The sequence below is a fragment of the Argentina anserina genome, chromosome 5 (genome assembly GCF_933775445.1).
Source record: "Argentina anserina chromosome 5, drPotAnse1.1, whole genome shotgun sequence".
NCBI classification, from domain to species: Eukaryota; Viridiplantae; Streptophyta; class Magnoliopsida; order Rosales; family Rosaceae; genus Argentina; species Argentina anserina.
The window spans coordinates 16,885,100-16,906,046 of record NC_065876.1 but is presented as its reverse complement, the minus strand read 5'-3'; the positions used below and the strand labels follow the sequence as shown (position 1 = coordinate 16,906,046).

Here is a 20,947-nt window from a genome sequence, read left to right as displayed (position 1 = left end):
ATATAATTACCTAATGATCAACAATTAACATGCTCAATTATTTTAAAAATGATTAAGTAAGAGAGATAATGCAAACTTATGACAATTTAGATTTTTGAGAGTAATAAAATAATAGAAGAAATGAGGCATAGGAACAGAGAAAGTGAGGGCGTAAGGCAAATCGAATAGAGTTTTTTTAGTTTTATATAGTGATTAATATGAGTCTAAAAATGAAAGAAAATAAAGTAATAAGGGAGGCGGCAACAAATGATGTTTCTTTTAAGAGTTTTTCTTATATAATTGTGAATATTCAGTTCTAACGGTTCAAAAATAGGAACCGGAATCGAATCGAATCGGTTGTTTCAGTGCGGTTCTTCTAGAGATAGTAATTTATTTTTTTTTAGAATCGAAGGACTAAAGTCTCAGACCTAATAAAAAGTAAAAAAATGTGAAATTAGCTATATGGGAAAACCGTTTTTTTTTTTTGAAGTCTAGAGCTAGTTTGGTATAACTTCACTTTTAAAAAATCAGTTTCTATTTTGACTTTTAAAAATATTTTATAGTGTTTGGTAAAATAGATATGAAAGTATTAGATATATAAAAAAATCAACACTAGGTCCCAAACTATGGTGGCAAAGTTGTAGTATCCAGATTCATTCACAATTCGCTATCAACGTGATTTCGGAAACCATCAACTGTCACGTCACCGTTAGTTTCATCATGTGTCGCTCACATGCCCTTAAAAAATCATCATGAGTTCCCAAACTCTAATGGTAAGGCCAAAGTGATACCTAAACTTAGAAAACTATCAATGTGATACCCAAATTAAGAATTCTCTATCAATGTGATGTTAGATACTATTTTCCAGCACGTCACTGTATGTTTTGTCACGTGTCGTGTATGTGCCCCTTAAAAAAAGGGTAAACATGACATTTGATAGGGAAGTGCGCGATCACATTTGCCGCTTACTACAAGATCTGATTCGTCGTCCTCAACCCTTTCTAGTGCGTTGACTGCAACGCCAAGATTTGGACAGCCCCTTCTAAAACCAACACAGCCATTCCCTCCCCACTACTTTATCATCTTTGAGACCAACCATCCTAGCGAAGTCTACCCTCAATACACCACCATCCAATACTCCCTCCCCGTCGATTTGACATGCCACCAAATCCGAGACCACTATTATATGGAAATATGGTTACCGAATTAGATAAATGACTTTAAAACCAATACAATTTCCTCAATAAAAACTGACAGAAATATATGTCTGAATAATACTTCTATTAGAAAAAATCAGAATTATTTTATAATATAGTGAATTTAAAAATACGAAATTTTAGCGAAAATACATGAGTCTCACATTTATTGTCTTGAAATAGTAATTGAAGAAAAACCATCATTTTATTTAGTAGATTCATCTCTTTCCACAAGCATCTACTCATTATCTGAAACTAAAATTGTGTAACATCATGAGTAACACAGACCCAGTAAGTACATAGTACATTCTTATAATAATTTGGCTAATGAGAAATTCAAATTGAACAACCAAGTAAAATGTACCAAGAACCAAGTGTATTTGGTCACACAAATTCTTACTTATGCATATAGATATACATATCAGCATCAATATATTCAATCAATTGTGTGAATTTTCAAAAAAACTGGTAATTAATCACAAAGTCACATGTTATAGTTCACGTTTACCCAAAACACGGATAAGCCTCAGCATACCGAGGCCAAAGCTAAAGTACGGATACTCAATGTCAATTCTCCTATGAGTATAATAGTGCATTATCTGTAGGCACTAGGGCTCAAGGCTAACTCACAAAACACAAAACAATTTTACCAGTAATTCACTTAAGCACGGGGTAGTATTAATCACCCGGCTTCACATCTCGAACTCAATAACGTCAATAGAGTATCACAAAGTTTAGTAATTAAGACAATATTTAAATACTAATAAAGTATATAACCTTATACCAAGATATAAATACTTATCAATAACTCAATGTATGCATGAAATAAACAAGTTAATAAACTTGAAAGTAAATGTATTTTAAATTAAAAGTAATTAGATAATATTAATTAGTAGTCAAAAGATTAGTAGTCATTTCTCCCATAATAAGGAAAGTCTTTGTCCAAATTAGCAATTATCCTTCAAATAATAGTGTTATAGTCCGTCAACTTTCCGTATCAATAACTCAATTAATAAACATCCAAATTAGGCAAGTGAGGAGTCTATGTTCAAGGATTATTCGTAAGAAATCCAATAGGATAAGTCATACAGTCCAGTTCAAAGTCATTGAGTTCAAAAAGTTCAAACACAGTAGCAGTGCAGAAACCGATCATCAATTTATCATCTTAGATGTCTACGTATTCTACTTGTAACAAACATTTCATCATTTTCTTCTCAACTTTTCCAGATTAAAAGTAGAGGTCTTAAACTTTAATTTGATATAAAGTTTGTGGAAAATGGTTGAAATGAGTGAGACATGAGTTTTTAAAGTCGTGAGTACTACAAGAGATTTTCAGTGAGTTTATTAACTTTAACTTTGATTAGGCATAACTTTTCTATTTCTATACATTTTTTAGTGGTTCAAAAGCTTAAATTGAAGCTTTTTTATGAGGAATTTAATGCTATTGTTACATTGGACAAACTCAGATGTTATAAAATATGAAAATATAACTCTTACCAAAACATGATCTTTCCAATTTTATCCTTAGTTATGCACTTTGATAAATTTTAAAAGGCAAAAGATTATATATGGATGTCAAATGTACTTAACTTGAAGTTTCAGGGGTGAAAGAAAGGTTTTTATGTGGATCCAAAGTTGGATTACTTTAGTAAAGAATGAACTTTTTAAGAGAGAAATAGTGAAGGTTATAATTTTAGCTTGAGGAACATTGGCTAGTTGAGTTTTCTATCAACTAAGAGAACTTTAGACTTGCATGATTTCTGATTTTGAAGTGTGAAGAAAGCTTGAGGCAACTCAAAAATATAAATAGGCCAAGAAGAAACACAAAAATTCAATTCTCAACTATCATTTTTGACTTAAGAGACCAATAATTAATATTTAGTGATAGCCTAGCTAGTTAGGGTGGTTGTTCACAAAGAAAAAAAACAAATAGTGTGATTGGGTAAAATATAAAATTCAGCTAGATTCAAAACGTATTGGCATAAGGATTATATATATATATATTTGTAGATATAACAAACACATTTATATGTGTTATTCTAAAAATTAAAGGAATTTAATATGCTTTTTATAAGGTTTTCAATATATTTGCACTATCTAACACTAATATAATGCATAAAATATAATATTATTAGTATTAATCTTAAACTCGATTATAAAATATCGAGTATACGCAAGAAATATGAGCTAACGTACTCAATCGTGGTCTAATACTTACAAAAAGAAATTTCTCTATGTTTGAAAGTATGAACCTTAGCATCATTGGTTTCTAAAAAGAAATATTAGAAGAAAATTGAATTAATTCTAAGTTAATATAACCTTAGAGTACTAATTAGTAAATACTAAATTTCGAGTTATTACACGATTGCTCCTCCCTCTACCCATTGCCGCCGCACTTCGTATTCTTCCTCAACACCAGTAGCGATGCTGGTGGCGGGTGGGATCACACATTTCCCTATCAAATGTCATGTTTACTCTTTTTTTAAGGAGCACGTGCGCGACACGTGATAAAACAGATGGTGATTTGACGTAACGTTGATCATAAATTCTTAATTTGGGTATCACATTGATAATTTTCTAAGTTTAGGTATCACTTTGGTCTTACCACAAAAGTTTAGGACTCATGATGAATTTTTTAAGGGCTTGTGTGCGACACGCGATAAAACTAACAATGTCATGACAGAAAATAGTCTTAGGTATCACATTGATAGTAAATTCAGAATTTGGGTACTACGTTGATAATTTTATGAGTCTGAGTACTACATTGACCATGCCATAATAATTTAGGAACTAATGACACATGTTTTTCTAGGTAAAACTACATTATTTTGAATACAATAGCTAAACAACAAAAATCAGCATTGGATAAATTTGCAAGGTCTAAAAAATGGGTTTGATTCAATTTCAACAAATTACTCCATAAGCTCTCAAATTTCAGTCATGTTAATTTGCTCATTTTCTGTCCATTTTTGACGTTAAGTTTGACAATAAGACCCATTATATAACGGTTGAAGTGATCATTTTATGATATAAATACATACAATTGAGCGACCTGAAATGAGTCACGTTACTTGAGCTAACTTCCAATTTAGGAGAAGAATGAACAATTTGGTAGGATTAACTAAAATTAGAGAGTTCGGGGGTATTTTGATGAAATTAAAAGTTTAACCTGAATCTAATCCCTAAAAAATTGTTGCCACATCTGAAAGATAAGACTACGTCGTTTTGGGCTGGCTTCGACAACCCTCGTGCGTTTTGATTTGAGCGGGCTAAACCCTTCCCAACACTCTCACTGTCCACCGCCGGCCGCCGTGGTTTCGCAGCAAAACGGGCCGACCAATCTCCGATTTTCAGCGAACTCGGTATTTGATATTCAATTCTCTACGACTTTCTTCAATTTTTCATTTTATTGGGGATCAATTTGTTTCCTTTGAACATATTATATGGATTGCAAATATTCAATTGAAAATTGGTTGCTCTTTATTAATATTGATTCAAACAACCTAAACCCTCAGCGTTTATACTCTTGTTTGTTTGTTATGTATGGTGATTTTCTGGGTGTTAGATTCACACATTAGCCATTAATTCAAACTAAGGCATGGAAAATCAGTGAATATTTCACTTACATTGTTCGTGTTACAAGATGAACCCCTTCATGAGCTCTCCAGTTTAGTTCACTTGGCTTATTTCAGTTGGATTCTACTTTGGTTGTTAGTTACATAGCGTTTTCCAAATTATGAATATACAAGAACAGAAAACAAATGAAAAGCTGAAAGTAAAGTGAACTGGGATTCTGGTGTTTTGGTGTTTCTGTTAATTTAGAATTTTTCGACTACTTTTTTGGGTGGTTTTATTTGTTTGGTTTGTTTGAGTACACAACTATGTGTTTTAAAGTGGGAACTGGGATTCTGTTCAGTGTTTTGCGGTAACTGGGGTTTATCTTTCTCATGCTCATTGGATATTGATTGAATCTCTGTTTTGACATGTGTGTTTGGCTGCCTACTGCATGGTGTTATAGTCCTTGAGTCTGGAGCAGCAGTAATGACAACCAGAATATGCGTTGCGATTAGGTCGTTTGAGAAACACCCATTGGGACTTCCAGCTTGCACGCGGAGGGTTCGGTTGCCTGACAAACGTGTCTTGTACACTGTGCTACGATCACCTCATGTTGATAAGAAGTCCAGAGAACAGTTCCATATGATAACCAAGAAACAACTTCTGGTCATAGACACAAAAGCTAATGAGTTGCAAAAGAAGTTCTTTTGGTTGAAGCGCCAGCGTATACTTGGAGCTCAGTATGAGATTATATTCAATTCCAAGACCCGTTTGGACAAGGGAAAGCTCCAGGCTCTGCTTAATAAGGAAACTGAAACATCTCCTGCAGCAGACTTGGGGTAATATGTTCTTGACTAGACGTCCAGTCTCCTTATATATTCCATATAACTAGGATGTGATATTGAATTCTATTCACAATGGACAATGTTGGTTCAGTTCTGGTTGCTTTCATAAAAAATTTCTCAGCAAGTTAACCCATTGAATTTTGAATTTTAATGGCCCTGATCTGTTAAGTCTGTTTTTTTTTTGAATAATAGTTGGTCTGCTTTTTTGTTGTTAGAGTTAAAGTGCACATAATAATCTGATATCTATAAATTGATAGGGATTGATAGGGGGACTGGCCATTCATTAGTCTTTGTACTGCTTGGCTTAAGGTAGAAATTTGAAAATTGAGCTGATAAACATTTCTCCGAAATGATTGGCTTCATCTAAGGTACATGTTATTGTTCTGATTGGTTTTGTGTAAGGTATATAATTCAAAACTAAGTAAGAGAGAAAGCTTTCTTTCAGAACTAATCAAATAAAGATGGTTTAAGTCCTGTGGTGGAGGTCTTTGAAGGACTAACATGTATTTCGCTCATGGTTAACTGGAAGTCAGCTACACTATCATGAACCATCTCTGCTAATTTAACCTTGTTTTTTTTCCAGTAAACTAGAGATAGGTTGGACCATAATGGTTGATCCTCCCTGTGAAATGTTTTGTCTTTTCTAGGTGTTACCTTATATGTGTCTGAATCTTAGTTGTTCAGTATTTTCTGTCTTATCAATTGCATTTATTACAATTGAAGGTATGACGCATTCAATTAAACATGTACAATCTAAGTATTATTCATTGTGGATATTGATAGACATTCCATAAAATCTGCTCAAGATTCCTGTTGATTGCATCAGTTTCTCTTCTCTATGATGTGTAATCTCTAATTGCTGATTCACAGGATCTAGATTGCTATTGTATTTACTGTAATCACTGATTCTATGGATCTATATTGATCCTACACTTGTATATAATCAGTATGATCTCAATGAGAAAAGTATCAAGCTTCATACCTTTCAATATCTCTTCATGGTATCAAGAGCCTCTGTCTAATCGACAAGCTTTTCTCTTTCCCCTCCCTCCCTCTTCCTCATGGCCAACGACAAACATCCCCTCCCTCCCTCTGAAACAGCCAACAATGATCTACCACCATCCTCCACCAACCCCATATCCCAAACCACTACCACCACCGTGTTCAATTTTCTTACAATTAAATTGGACAGATCCAACTATGCTCTTTGGCTGGCCCAGATCACTCCACTCAAAAGTCACAATCTCATGGGGTTTGTAGATGGAACCCGCCCTTGCCCATCGGCCTTTCTCCGTAATCCCACTGGCACTCTCACTGACCAGGTTAACCCAACATATGAAGACTGGTTAGCCACTGACCAGATGATTTTGGGCTGGATTAATGGGTCTCTCACCCCTTCCGTGCTAGCCACTGTTGCGCGCTCTTACTCCGCCCACTCCACTTGGACTTCTCTGGCTCGCCGCTATGCCTCTACTAATCAAAATCGCATTCTGCAGCTCCGAAGTCAATTGCTTCGCACCACCAGGGGAGACATGTCGATCTCTGATTTTCTTGACAAAATTAATCAAGTTGCTTATACACTTGCACTCTCTGGTCACCCTGTTGACGATTCGGATCTGATCTCTGTCATTATGAACAACGTTGGCTCTTTATTTGTGAATACAGTGACCTCAGCCCAGGCCAGAGACACCCCGATTACATATGATGCACTTGAGGCCTTGCTCTTAAGCGCCGAAAGCCGGATCAATAATCAAGCTCTTGCCGGTTTGGACTCCACTCCTTCAGCACTTCACACCAATCGATCTTCTGTGGGTGGCTCTCGAGGCCGTGGAGGCTCTTATACTCGTGGCCGGTCTAACAATCTAAATCGTGGATCTTTCTCCGGGCCATCTACTTATGCTCGTGGCTCAAGCTCTCACTCTCCTTCTCGGGGTGGCTCTATCCTTGGTCCCTATCCACCTGTTCGATCCACTTTCACTCAGGATACAAGAGGACCATGCCAAATCTACCAGCGCATGGGTCATACTGCCATTGACTGCTATCATCGAATGAATATGGCCTATGAAGGCCGTACCCCAACTCAGCGTCTATCTGCTATGGTTGCTGGTTCTGCCACTCCTCATACCTCCTCCGCTTGGCTACTGGATACAGGTTCCAACACCCATATTACCAATGATCATCGCAACCTCACCAATTCCCAATCTATAATGGTTCTGATACTGTCGGTGGTGTAATCTCTGGGCAAGGTTTGCAAATTTTTAAGATTGGGAACACATCTCTCCCCTCCACTCTTTCTTCCCTTACTTTAAATGATGTTCTCTACTGCCCACAATCTTCTGCTAATATCTTATCTTCCCATAAATTACTCTCAGATAACTCTTGCTATATTCTAATGTTCCCCCATGTCTTCTATGTGAAGGATTTAACCACCGGGAGGACGCTTTTGGAGGGTCGGAGTAGCCATGGATTCTATCCTGTTCATCAAGGTCCAACATCCACCAATAAATCAAGTGTTTTTCGCTCTTTTTCTGCTGAACGAGTCACTGCTGATGTGTGGCATACTCGCTTAGGGCATCCGTCTAGCAATATTTTTAGTCATCTTTCCTCTAAACTTTTATTATCAAATAAGAAGCAAGTATCTCAATGTCATTCATGTCCTTTGGGCAAGGCTACAAAATTGCCATTTTCCCTATCAGAGTCTGCTACTACATCTATTTTTCAAATAATACATAGCGATATTTGGACCTCTCCTACTCTTTCCATTCAAGGGTTCAAGTATTATGTCGTCTTCATTGATGATTTTTCAAGGTATGCTTGGCTTTTTCCAATGAAACGAAAATCTGAAGTCTATTCTATCTTTGTTGGCTTCTTTACCTACATTGAAAACCAATTTTCTCATCAAATCAAAATCTTCCAAACTGATGGTGGGGGTGAATATACAAGTAACCAATTCAAGAAATTCTTCTTAACAAAAGGGATTCATCATCGTCTTTCTTGTCCGCATCACCCCGAACAAAATGGATTGGCGGAACGTAAACATCGACATCTCATCGAGACAACCTTAACTCTTCTTGCTCATTCTGCCGTTCCCCAACCCTATTGGGTTGAGGCCTTGAATACGGCTCTTTATCTTATCAATCGTCTGCCAACTCGAGTCTTAAATTTTTCCTCTCCTTATGAAAAATTATTTCACACTATTCCTAATTATTCTTTTCTCCGCACATTTGGTTGTGCATGTTTTCCTTATCTCCGTCCTTATACCAAAAAAATAAACTGGATTTTCGATCTACTAAATGCGTATTTCTTGGCTACTCTTTAAATCACAAAGGGTATCGTTGTCTTGATCTCTCTACGGGTCGAATTTACCTTTCTCGTCACGTAATTTTTGATGAGTCCAATTTTCTTTTCCGAGAATCCAATGGCGCCGGCACTACACCTCCTCAGGCTACTCCATCTTTAGACTCCTACCCTCTAGTCGTAACTACAACCACTACTACTACCCACACTCCACCCAATCTAGGCCCATGCCCAACCTTATCCACTCCACCTCCACAATTCCCTCAACCTCCCTCCGTTTCTAAACTCTAATCCCACTTCAATTAATACCATCCCACAAAATACTCCCACCCAGCCACAAACCCGTCCCATTATTCAATACCAAAGCCGTAAAAGACTATTACGGGAACAACAACCTCCTCCTAATCCTTCATCTGATCATATATCGCAATCTTCACCACAAAACATCTTAGCACCACCGCAAAATCTAGACCCACCCTCTCCTCCTCCCTTATTTCATCCACCACCGGTTCCGCCTATCCATCCTCGTCCTGTCACCCGAAGCCAACAAGGGGTTGTAAAGCCTAATCCCAAATATGCTATGGTTGTCCATCCCCTTACCCATCACATTGAACCCAATTGTTATACCCAAGCAGCCAAGCAACCAGAATGGCGTTCTGCCATGGAAACCGAATTTAATGCTCTCCAACATGCAGGTACTTGGAAATTGGTTCCCTATACTCCCTCCATGAATGTGCTTCCTAACAAATGGGTTTACAGAATCAAAAAGAAGTTTGATGGCAGTGTGGAGCGGTATAAGGCTCGGTTAGTTGCCAAAGGGTTCAAGTAGCAAGAAGGTGTTGATTATGGTGAGACCTTCAGCCCGATAATCAAACATTCTTCCATTCGTTTGATTTTAGCAATTGCAGTATCATATGGCTGGCCAATTCGGCAACTTGATGTTCAAAATGCATTTCTACATGGCTATTTATCTGAGAAAGTTTATATGAGCAGCCCCAAGGTTTTGTCGATCCCAAATATCCAAACCATGTGTGTCAATTGCAGCGTTCCCTGTATGGGCTCAAACAAGCACCCCGTGCTTGGTTTTCCTGTTTCTCAGCGTATCTAGAGGAATTGGGGTTCCAAGCATCCAACGCCGACTCATCCTTGTTTGTTTATCAGTCTGGGAATGTGAAGCTCTTTCTCCTTATTTATGTGGATGATATCTTGCTTACAGGCACTGATATAATTCACATTCACACCTTGATCTCCAAGTTGAGTACACTTTTCTTGATGAAAGATATGGGTTCCTTGCATTATTTCCTTGGCATTGAGGCAGAAAGATCATCCAAGGGTTTAACTCTTACCCAGACTAAGTATACAATGGACTTGCTTCACCGTACCAACATGTTGGATGCCTCTCCTGTTTCTACCCCATCTAGTGGCAAGCGGTTGAGTGTCAAGGATGGCGTTCCTTTATCTGATGTCATGGAATACCGGAGTGTTGTGGGAGCCCTTCAATACTTAACTCTCACTCGACCGGATATATGTTATCTTGTTAATCAGGTGTGTCAGTTTCTACACTCTCCAACTACTGTCCATTAGATTGCGGTTAAACGTATTCTGCTTTACTTGAAGCATACCCCTACATATGGTCTGTTCTATACTCCGAGCACCCTACACTTGACTGGATACAGTGATTCCGATTATGCTGGTGATTTGGACACAAGAGTCTGAACAGGTGGAACTTGCATTTATTTGGGTTCAAATTTGATTTCTTGGAGTTCAAAGAAACAAAATGGGGTCTCTCGTTCTAGCACCGAGGCGGAGTATCGTCAGCTTGCCTATACTGCCGCCCACCTTTCATGGTTCCAGATTCTTTTCAAGGACCTGGGCCTTCCTCTTCTGCCCCCAACATTATGGTGTGATAATATCAGTGCCATTTCACTGGCCTCAAATCCGGTTTTTCACACGCGAACTCGCCATGTTGAGGTTGATTACCACTCCATCAGGGAAAAGGTGACTCGCCAAGAGCTTCAAGTACACTATGTCTCCTCCCTGGACCAGCTTGCAGACACGCTTTCACTACATTCTCAACAAGCTTCCAGTCCGTTCTAGGACCATCAGCTTGCGCGGGGGGGGGGGGGGGGGGGGGGGGTGATAGACATTCCATAAAATCTGCTCAAGATTCCTGTTGATTGCATCAGTTTCTCTTCTCTATCAATCTGTGTAATCTCTAATTGCTGATTCACAGGATCTAGATTGCTATTGTATTTACTGTAATCACTGATTCTATGGATCTATATTGATCCTACACTTGTATATAATCAGTATGATCTCAATGAGAAAAGTATCAAGCTTCATACATTTCAATATCTCTTCAGATATATCATACCTCATTATGAACTGGTATCTAATTGTCCTGTATAGATGCATTTAGTTAAGTCATAGAATTGAAAAAGCATGTGGTGGACTCAAGAATGAAATTATGTTGTCTACCAGTTGTATAGTATTGATAGTAAAAGCCTAGAATAGGACACAAACGAGCTATTAAAACAATGATGATGCTGTTTCTTTACACTGATAGTAAAATGCATCTAATTATGATAGTTACTGCATATAATACTTTTGGCATACATGGTATTATGGACTTTTACGAAAACTAAATCTTTAGAATGTATCTCATATATCAAATATCTGTATGTGCATCTCCAGGTTGAAGTCGATAATTTCCAGTTGAGAAGGTGTTTCTTTGTAAACAGACCTGCATTCTGTAGAAGACTAGAAGTTGATGGCTATGATCGGACTTATCATTGAAGAAGACCTCACTTTACCTCATACATCTAATCGTAGTACAAAGATTTCAGTCATTTCATCAGAATTTGGTTGCAAATAATTATTTAGCAATTTTTGTGGTTAGTTTTTTTGTGTAAAACAACTTTTCCGCTTCTGTGAAATAAGGTATGCATCAGCGTTGCAATATTCATGTCCTTTTAGAGAGCTCAAATGATATCTGACCAATATTCACATGTTAACTATGTGTTCATGCTAAAGCCAGTTTAGATGGAAGATGAACACTTCATGTGATTGATAATTGATTTACATATTATTTAGCAAGGTTGTGTAAAAACAAAGTGCAGTTAATGTAGTTTTAGATCTTGATGAAAAAGTTCAAATCAAAATCCGAAATCTGGAAGGGTCATGATGACAACTCAGAAATTGGAGTTCCAATTTGTTTTCTTTCGGTTCTTCATCTTTGTTTTCTCTAGGTTAGTGGATTACAAAATACAAACTTCTGGTTCATGGTCTCAAGTAATAATCACGATCCTGCCATATCAAGCTCCCTTGAGGTTGAAGGCTATACGTGTAATACCGGAGTCCGGAGCCGTTTGAGCATTTTTCTTGCTAATATTTTGCTGACATCTGATTCAACTTGATCACATGTAAATTCGAGATCTAATATATCAAGCCTTTATAATCTAATCGTCTTTATAATCTAGACCTTTTTAGTGAGAAAAAAAAATATCAAGCCTCTTAAACAACCACTACAAAAACTATAGGTAAATGGCACAGTTTTGTGGCCTTTAGTGGTGTGGCCATGTAAAAAAAACTCACACTTTTCATGCAAATGTGGCTTTTGAATTATTATAATAATAATTAGCCACATTTGCATAAGAAGTGTGAGTGATTTTTACATGGCCACACCACTAAAGGCCACAAAACATATGTGCCATTTGTCCATACTTTTTGTAGTGAACCTCATACAATTTAGGGTTTGGGGAGGATACATCATATATGTTTGCCTTGTCAAAGGTACAAACATCTTTCAAACACATGTTGGAAAGGTCTGCTACGTGAGCAAAACCATATAAAACGAACGTAAGCAACAGTCTGAGACGTAGAGTTGTTATAGTTGGTATAAGATATCAAAACTAATTGATTTGCAGACACCATTCGATCATGACAAAGCAATGAAATATACTAATTCTAAAACCTCTATTTAATTTTTATTTCAAAATGAAAAATTAAATCTCAGTTCATAGCACTAACAACAACAAAGCAAAGCAAAGCAAAGGCTATTCTGGAATTCAAAATTACTCACCAGTTCACAACAAAGTAAAAGAAAACAACAAAAACGCATGTATGGAGAGAGAGAGAGACAAAAAAAAAGGAACAAAGAGCCTCTCCTTATTCTGACATGGTTTTAGTCATCGATCAAGTCCCATACTTGTGAAACTCCCAGTCGCTGTTATCTAAGGGACAAACCTGACGAGCCTTGAGCCATCGGCTAATACAGTGGAAGTGGAAGGCATGGTTGCAAGTTCCCCAAGCCACCGTGCACTCTTCGCTCGTCGCGCTTTCCATATTGGCTTGGCATTCTATGCACTTGTCCATTATATGGTTCCTGCAGATGGCGCAGTTCTCCACCACAATATCCCACACCCACATACATACTCCGTTCCACTTCTTCAGCTCAAATCGCTTGTTGGTCTTTTTGATTGAAGGACATCCACCGCTCGATCCCTCTCCGGCCGGAACCATCTTCACATCAGAGTCCAATGACCCCTCCATGGATACAACTACAGAAAAGCTTAGCTTTGTTTCTGGTTGTAAGAAACAACAAAAAGATCGACTTGCACTTAATCTTCGAGATTTCGTATGATGAGAATATAGTCATATACAACCTTGGTGCGGCATGGACTCTTATATATAGACCACGCGCTGCTTACTCATAATCGAATTAGGAAAGGAAAGAGTAACAAAGTAGAGACTAGGACAAGGACTCCGTACGTATAGCTCAACTGCTCAACAAAGATAAACCCTAGGTAAACTAGGAGTATATGAAATTTATATCAAGTGTAACAAAACCCTACTGATTACAAACTTACAAAGGATAGTCGTAACTGATATTATTGTATCTATCTCGATCTTGTACAAATTTTTTTTTAAGAGGTACGGAAACGTCATATATAAGTTGATGTAGGAATGTTAACAATTCTTGGAACGGATTATAGGACTTCGGACTTAACGAACTCCAGCAATCTCTAAGTAAGCATCTCAATTTTTTTTAAGAGAATCAAAAGGATTCACATATACCCCTTTATCATGACTCGAAGTCAAGTCCTAACAACATATTCCTAGCAATCTCAATCTTGTACCAAGCTCTCCCAGTAAGGGATCTTTTTTTTTTGGGGTACTTTATAGAGATAGGTCTTTCACCAATGATTTGATTACATTTCAACATGTTCACCATTCAATATTTAGGGTCTAATGTGTAGATCACCATCTATAAAAGTTCATTCAAATTGGAAGTCTTTAAAACATTTAAAATTGAAATTTAAACTTATAAGCGATTTAGTTTAGACCCTTGTCCACCTTCTATTCAACTTTCTAGCGAGGTAGTAGTGCGGAGCAACAAAACCTTTCTCCGACCTTGAGAATTCGTACTCAGGTCGACCGGTTCATCATGGTGAGAGAAAGAGAGCTTGGATGCTAATCTAGTAGCCATGGAAGCAACAAAAAGAGGGCTCGCTGCACAACCAGAGAATTCTCTAAAAACCCTAATCCTAGGAGCACAAGTGCGATAGGGAGAGAGAGAAAGGGAGAGAAACGATCGTGGTATTCTACAACATGCATATTCTTCTTTGTTTATAAGTGACAACGGACCAGTGTGTAGCGACCTCATTGACTTACTGTGAAACCTTTATCTTGACTCGAACTCAGGTCCTAGATCCTGTTGAATGAACTTAAACCCGGTTGGTAGTTCTGGCTGTATTGTAGTTTTTCGAGATTCGGCCTTCCGGTGACTATTTGACAAGTTACCAGTTTACCACTTCACCTCCCTCCCTGCTACTTTTACTCAAATTGAATTTACCATTTACCATCGTTGCTGTCATTCACAAGTCACTAATAAGAAAGTGATCATTCACATAGTTTCTACTATGAGTGGTAGTTTGATCATCTATGGGTCCTCTCCGGATAAAACTCTATGGTACCCACAAATACATATGCGGTCCTCACAGATGGGCTGTCATTCTCGTTCTAAATGCTTACATTTCTTTGCTCGTTGTTCCATCCTCCGTACGCTAATTTTTCTTTCTTGGCTTTATCCCTTGGTTTTTATGTGGTCATTCATCTGTGCATTTGGAAGCTCTCAGTTCCTTATTTTTCTTGTGTCCCACATTTCGCATTCTTGATTACAAGTGAGTGGTAATTCTTGAATCCTTCATCACTTAACTGTACCTCCTTTCATATTGTCATCTAACTCATCTTCATGATTGTTGTCTTCATTATATATAGGTACTCGTCACTTCTGGGTAACACACCACATGAATTTCATGTCTGTCATTGTACCATATTTATGGACAACAGTTTGATTGGTATTACATATTCAAAGATATCAGTATAAGAATCAGTGGCCACAAATTTGTAATGTGTTGTCTGTAGTTCATACATACTCCTGGTTGATATGGGAATGGGTTCCACAAAGTTTGGATGTTTCCCAACACTCTACTGCATATAAGTGGGGTGCATATAAGTGGGGTGCATATGCTTTGGGTTTTCTGGGATCAGTGGATAGAAAAAGTTGTGTGATCATTTTGGGTTAGCTATGGATGAAAGTTCATCTGTGCATAATCCCCTTCTTTTGAACCGAGGTTCTGAGCATGCTGTTGTTCGGAAGACGCCTCGTTTTGTAAACTTGGCTAAATGGATTCTCAAGATTGCAATGTGGGGGCTTTTTGTTCCATGGGTTGCTCTAATGTATGTGTTCCCAGCAGAATTTGGGTTTAAACTTTTTGAGAGATGGGTTGAGGCGACGAGTGGAACTCTTTTTGGGGTTTCAGGTTTGCCTTTGATTGAACTTGCGATTGCTTCTGTGTGCTCTTTTTCACATGTAACATAATTCAGTATCTAATTATATGAATGCTGCAAACTGCAGGAAGCCTGTTCCTGCTATTCAGTGGTCCTATTCTCATCATTGCTTTCCTTTCTTTCGTGTTTCTGATTATCTCCGGGGAAGAGGAGCTCCCTGAGTATGTGAATGTTTTATAGTTGGAAGCGACTAATTATTGTTACCTGTCCTAGTTCAGCCACTTGAATAATTACATGACTTTTTGTAATATAAACTGAAACTGTGCAGGAAGAAGACTTCAAGATATCCGAGTTTTCGTTTATGGACATTCCCAGTTCTTGTGGATGGACCATTTGGTGTGGTTTCTGCTACTGAGGTTATTGGGATACTGCTGTTCATAGTGTATGTTCTATGGGCAGTCTGTTTGTATACTATGCGTCTTCTCAGCTCGTTGTCTGATGACTTGACTTTTAGAGTGAAAAGGTAACTTATTCTGTTTGCATGCCAGTTGTTTGAGCTAAAGAATCACTAATCCTATAAATTTCCCAAAATTTACGAATTTTCATTCTATGCTGATACTCTCCATGGAAGGTTTTTAACTCTTTATTGCTTCCTTTCAATGATATCATTTGCTGAAGTTGTAAATCATTTATATTTGGGTCTAAGACAGTAATACATGAAACTCAAGTCCTTCACAATTTGCATGCAAAAAGTGAAACTCATATGCTGTTTCATCCAGTTCAAAGAGTAGTTTTGTTAGCTGATTGGTTTCTTGTTTACTTGAACTTGTCAGTCTTTTATTCCTGGAAATTTTGGGACTTCGTTTCGGCTTAATTGGCTTGTTTTGCTTCGTCTTCTTGTTTCTACCGATCGCACGAGGATCAGTTCTTCTTCGCCTCATAAATATCCCTTTTGAGCATGCTACCAAATATCATGTATGGCTGGGACATCTAACAATGCTGCTATTCACTGTCCATGGCCTATTATACCTGATGGCATGGACGATTGAGGGTCGTCTCCTTCAGCAAGTGAGTGCTCATGCTAGATTTAAAATTCTCGTGTACATTCCAAATTATTCATTTCTAGCCATAATTGCTATCATACATTAAGAAATGAGAAGTTGAGAACTAATACGCATATGCAGTTTTAGCCTTGTCCATTTGATTGTGGAGATATTTGTCAATGAAGGAGGAATTTTCTGTTTTAGTCATTATCTTGTGTGTTTTCCATTTGCTAAATTTATTGTAGTGTTAGTTTCTGTTGAATGTCTGGATAACCTTACTAGGGGACTATTTGACTCAGATTCGGATGTCAAATTGCTCGTATATATAATCTTTATTTGTCGCAGATGTTGGAGTGGAAAGATATTGGCGTTGCCAATCTTCCAGGAGTAATCAGCCTTCTTGCTGGACTTTTGATGTGGGTGACATCATTTGCTCCAGTGCGAAAGCTGAATTTTGAATTATTCTTCTACACTCATCAGTTATATGTCGTATTTGTCGTCTTTATGGCTATGCATGTTGGTGACAACATTTTTGCAATCGCTGCTGGAGGCATATTTATTTTTCTTCTGGACCGCTTTCTTAGATTTTGTCAATCTAGAAGGGTTGTCGACATAATATCAGCAAAGTGCCTTCCATGTGGAACTGTAGAATTGGTTTTTGCCAAACCTGAAAGTAATATTCTCCACTTGATTAGTATTTCTGTTTGGTAATTCTAAGACCGTATGAGTAACAACTAGCTAAATCATCTTTCAGATCTGCGGTACAATGCCCTCAGTTTTGTATTTCTGCAAGTTCGGGAGCTCTCATGGCTGCAGTGGCATCCTTTCAGTGTATCATCTAGCCCTCTAGATGGTAAATATCATATGTCTGTGTTGATAAAGGTTCTTGGGAAATGGACAGAAAAGCTAAGAGAAAATATCCTAAAAGGCTCTGAGAATGTGCCGTGCGGTCTTTCTACAAAGTTAACAGCTTCTGTTGAAGGGCCTTACGGGCATGAGATACCATACCACATGACGTATGTACCCTCTTCCTTGATTGCCATTTAATCACAAAAGTCATTCAGGTGGTACCAATCACCGGTTGTTACTTTACAGTTTACACTTACTAAACAAATGATAAGTAAACATATGCTTCATTCTACACACTATCTGGTGTCATGGCAACTGCAATTTGGGCACTATTTGATAGAAAGTTCAATTATTGCTCAAAGAGGCTTCCATCTGATACAAAAGAAGAAAAAAAAGGTTTTGCATTCTTTAGTTGTCCTTATTTCGGGTTCAACAACGGACATTGAGACATCTACATAATGATAAACTCTACTTTCAGTCACTAATGGCTTGGCCTTTCGTTTTATTTTCTATGCAGGTATGAGAACCTTATCTTAGTAGCTGGAGGCATTGGGATATCCCCTTTCCTGGCCATCTTGAGTGACATTCTTCATTCTTATAGGCAAGGAAAGCCTTGTCCACCAAGAAATATATTGATCGTATGGGCAGTCAAAAGATCAGATGAGCTTCCTCTTCTCTCAACCATTGACATGGAATCAACTTGTTCATCTTTCTCTAATAAACTGAATCTTCAGACTCATATATATGTCACACGGGAATCTGAACCACCATTGGTATGTTTTGTTTAATTCTGGCATTCATTTTGTGCCTTGTCTCATTTGGTTATGCCTCTGGTTTTATATCCTTTGGCTGTTGTACTCATTCATTTGGCATCTGATTGATGTTATTTTCAGGAAGATGGTAACATTCAGAGCACTGTCGAGTCTTCTCTTTGTCCCATGTCCAAAGGGTGTGGTATTTCTGTTTTGGTTGGAACTGGCCATAATATATGGTCTGGCCTGTACTTTATCTCATCTACAGCAGGCTTTGTCATCCTTTTTGGGTTGTTAAACATCTTCTACATAAACCCTTTTCATATATCCACATGGTGGTACAAGGGGCTTCTTTTCACAGTCTGTATGGTTGCAAGTGTTTTTATCTTTGGGGGTTTTGTGGTTGGTTTATGGCATCTCTGGGACATTAGAATGTCTGCAAAGGAGCAAAGCAAGGATGACAGGTTACCTTTTAACAAGGCAGAGCATACAAAAGCGGTGTCTCACAACGATTTGGACGGGAGAAGCCTTGCAAACTCAACGAGCATGCATTATGGTGCACGACCAGATTTCAATGGTATGCCTTCCTGAAATTTTTTCCCAGTGTGAATAGTATATGAAATTAATATGTATTCTAGAGAAAAATCTTAACTATATACTTGTCAAAAAAATGGTTCAATTGCTACTTTACACCGACAATGGATCATGTTCTTGACAAGTTGTTGACTTTTGATGTTTGAAACCATATCTGATGGTTATCATTGTTTTACAGTAAATATACACATGTTTTAACCTCGAGCCTTTTTTACCGCAGCAATTTTTAAAACAGTATCAAAGGATTGGGGCAATGTTGATGTTGGTGTATTTGTTTGTGGTCCTCCATCTCTTCAATCCAGTGTTGCTAAAGAAATCAGATCACACAGTGCGAAGAGAGAATCCATTGATCCTATCTTCCATTTCAACAGCCATAGCTTTGACCTGTAGCTTGCACCCTAAATGTTTAATTTAAGTATTTAATTGGCTTAGAAGGTAAATTAAAACCTTTAAGGATGTACATATCTATATGTCTATATATATATATATATATATAATTGTACATACATATGGAAAATATTTATACTGTATGCTGGTATATGATACCATGATGTACGTAGTTGACCAGCTGTGGTCTCAACTTCAATTCTTATACTATAATTATTATGTATGAACCTGTATCCTAAAGTGGATATAATCAATCGAAGAAAATTTATCATTGTATTCTTCATGCCTATAGTTCTAAGAAACAATTCCTTAATTTGTGTTTTCCCATACTGGTGGTTTGATTTGGATAGGAGTTTGTGTAGAATGAGGCTCTAACTTTGCAGAAGCCGTAATTGGCTTAGAATTTTAGTCATTTTGCCCATGAAATGTAATTAACACGTTTCTTAGCTCCAATTGTTATAGGTGACATCGTTCCAGTTAAGTTGTTAACACATTTGAACAACACTTGTAGTTTCTTTTTGCTAGTTACATAACACCCGATACTTTGTATTTTCCAGACGTTTCTCTTTATTTACACATCTCTGAAATCAAATATTGATGAGACTATGGCATGTTAGTGTCAAACTATCAATAGGAAAGTTAGAACTTTGACAATTCAATAGCAAATGCAGTGCACCCTTCTTTCTTTATCTCGAACTCATATGCAGGCTGTGCTGTGTTAAATGAGGAGCTGACATAACTATGTTTTTTTTATAACAGCAGTCCATACTTTCCTTCTTCACTCGGGAAAACAGGGGATTTCCTCCATTTCTGGGATGCCTCAATGGCTCATAGTTCCTCCATTTTAAAAACAGCACTGAATTAAACCCACTTTCCCATCATAATCACACCAAATTCGTTTCACAAAAACAAAAACAAAAATCAGTGCAAGAAAAACCGAGAAAAAAAAAACCACAAATTCAATTAACCTTGGCCAATCTGGGATCAAAACATAAGCACGCCATTGACGCTCTAGAGAGCAACTTGAACGAAATTAGCAGCAGGAGGATTTATTGTTCGAGACCCACTTGGAAACTAGCACAATAAACTCAAGACAATCTTCAGTCCCAATTGCTGAGGCTCAAGCTCTGCGTGACAGCCTTGGTTTTGCTAGAGACTGAGGCCATAGATTACCATATATCAAAGGATAATCCAATTCAAGCGGCTAGTTAATGATGCGTTTTGCTCCACCTTTAGAGACTAATGGAGATAGTGGATGACATTAAAGCTCTTGCGACTCATTTTTCGCTTATGCCCTCTAGACATAATTTCAAGGAAAAGAATTTTATAGTTAATATTATCGAATTGAGGTCATAACTCGCATACTTGAACTAAATTCTTGTATAAATTCTCTATTATAAAGAGAGAAATCACAAAATTTCTATAAAAAAATGTCATAAACTCCAACTGCTATTCTATTTAATTCGACAAACTTAAATGTATTTTTGTATAATTTGGTGAATATATGGAAATATTATATATTTGTTCAAAATTAAAAAAAATTACTTTATTTAATTTTTCCTTTTTTAGGTAGAGAGTGAATTATAAGTTTTGTAGAGATTTTCATTCGTTCTCTCCCCACAATCTCTATAATAGATGATCTTTTACATGAGTTGTTG

At 37.4% G+C, this 20,947-nt stretch overlaps 3 protein-coding genes across 3 annotated transcripts; 2 read left to right on the top strand and 1 right to left on the bottom strand.

The window, feature by feature from the left end:
• The first annotated feature begins 4,365 nt into the window (after positions 1-4,365).
• LOC126796317 (ribosomal protein S10, mitochondrial) lies at positions 4,366-11,841 on the top strand. Its single transcript, XM_050523116.1, has 3 exons — positions 4,366-4,537; positions 5,194-5,569; positions 11,567-11,841. The coding sequence occupies exons 2-3, from the start codon at positions 5,217-5,219 to the stop codon at positions 11,589-11,591; spliced, it is 378 nt and encodes a 125-aa protein (XP_050379073.1). The 5' UTR covers positions 4,366-4,537; positions 5,194-5,216; the 3' UTR covers positions 11,592-11,841.
• Positions 11,842-13,066: 1,225 nt separating this feature from the next.
• Positions 13,067-13,423, bottom strand: LOC126795624 (RING-box protein 1a-like). The gene has a single exon (XM_050522428.1). The coding sequence runs from the start codon at positions 13,421-13,423 to the stop codon at positions 13,067-13,069; it is 357 nt and encodes a 118-aa protein (XP_050378385.1).
• Positions 13,424-15,461: 2,038 nt separating this feature from the next.
• Positions 15,462-19,342, top strand: LOC126796300 (ferric reduction oxidase 7, chloroplastic). The gene is made up of 9 exons (XM_050523095.1): positions 15,462-15,696; positions 15,792-15,885; positions 15,993-16,187; positions 16,498-16,732; positions 17,053-17,380; positions 17,462-17,723; positions 18,074-18,329; positions 18,450-18,885; positions 19,123-19,342. The coding sequence occupies exons 1-9, from the start codon at positions 15,462-15,464 to the stop codon at positions 19,290-19,292; spliced, it is 2,211 nt and encodes a 736-aa protein (XP_050379052.1). The 3' UTR covers positions 19,293-19,342.
• The last annotated feature ends 1,605 nt before the right edge of the window (positions 19,343-20,947 follow it).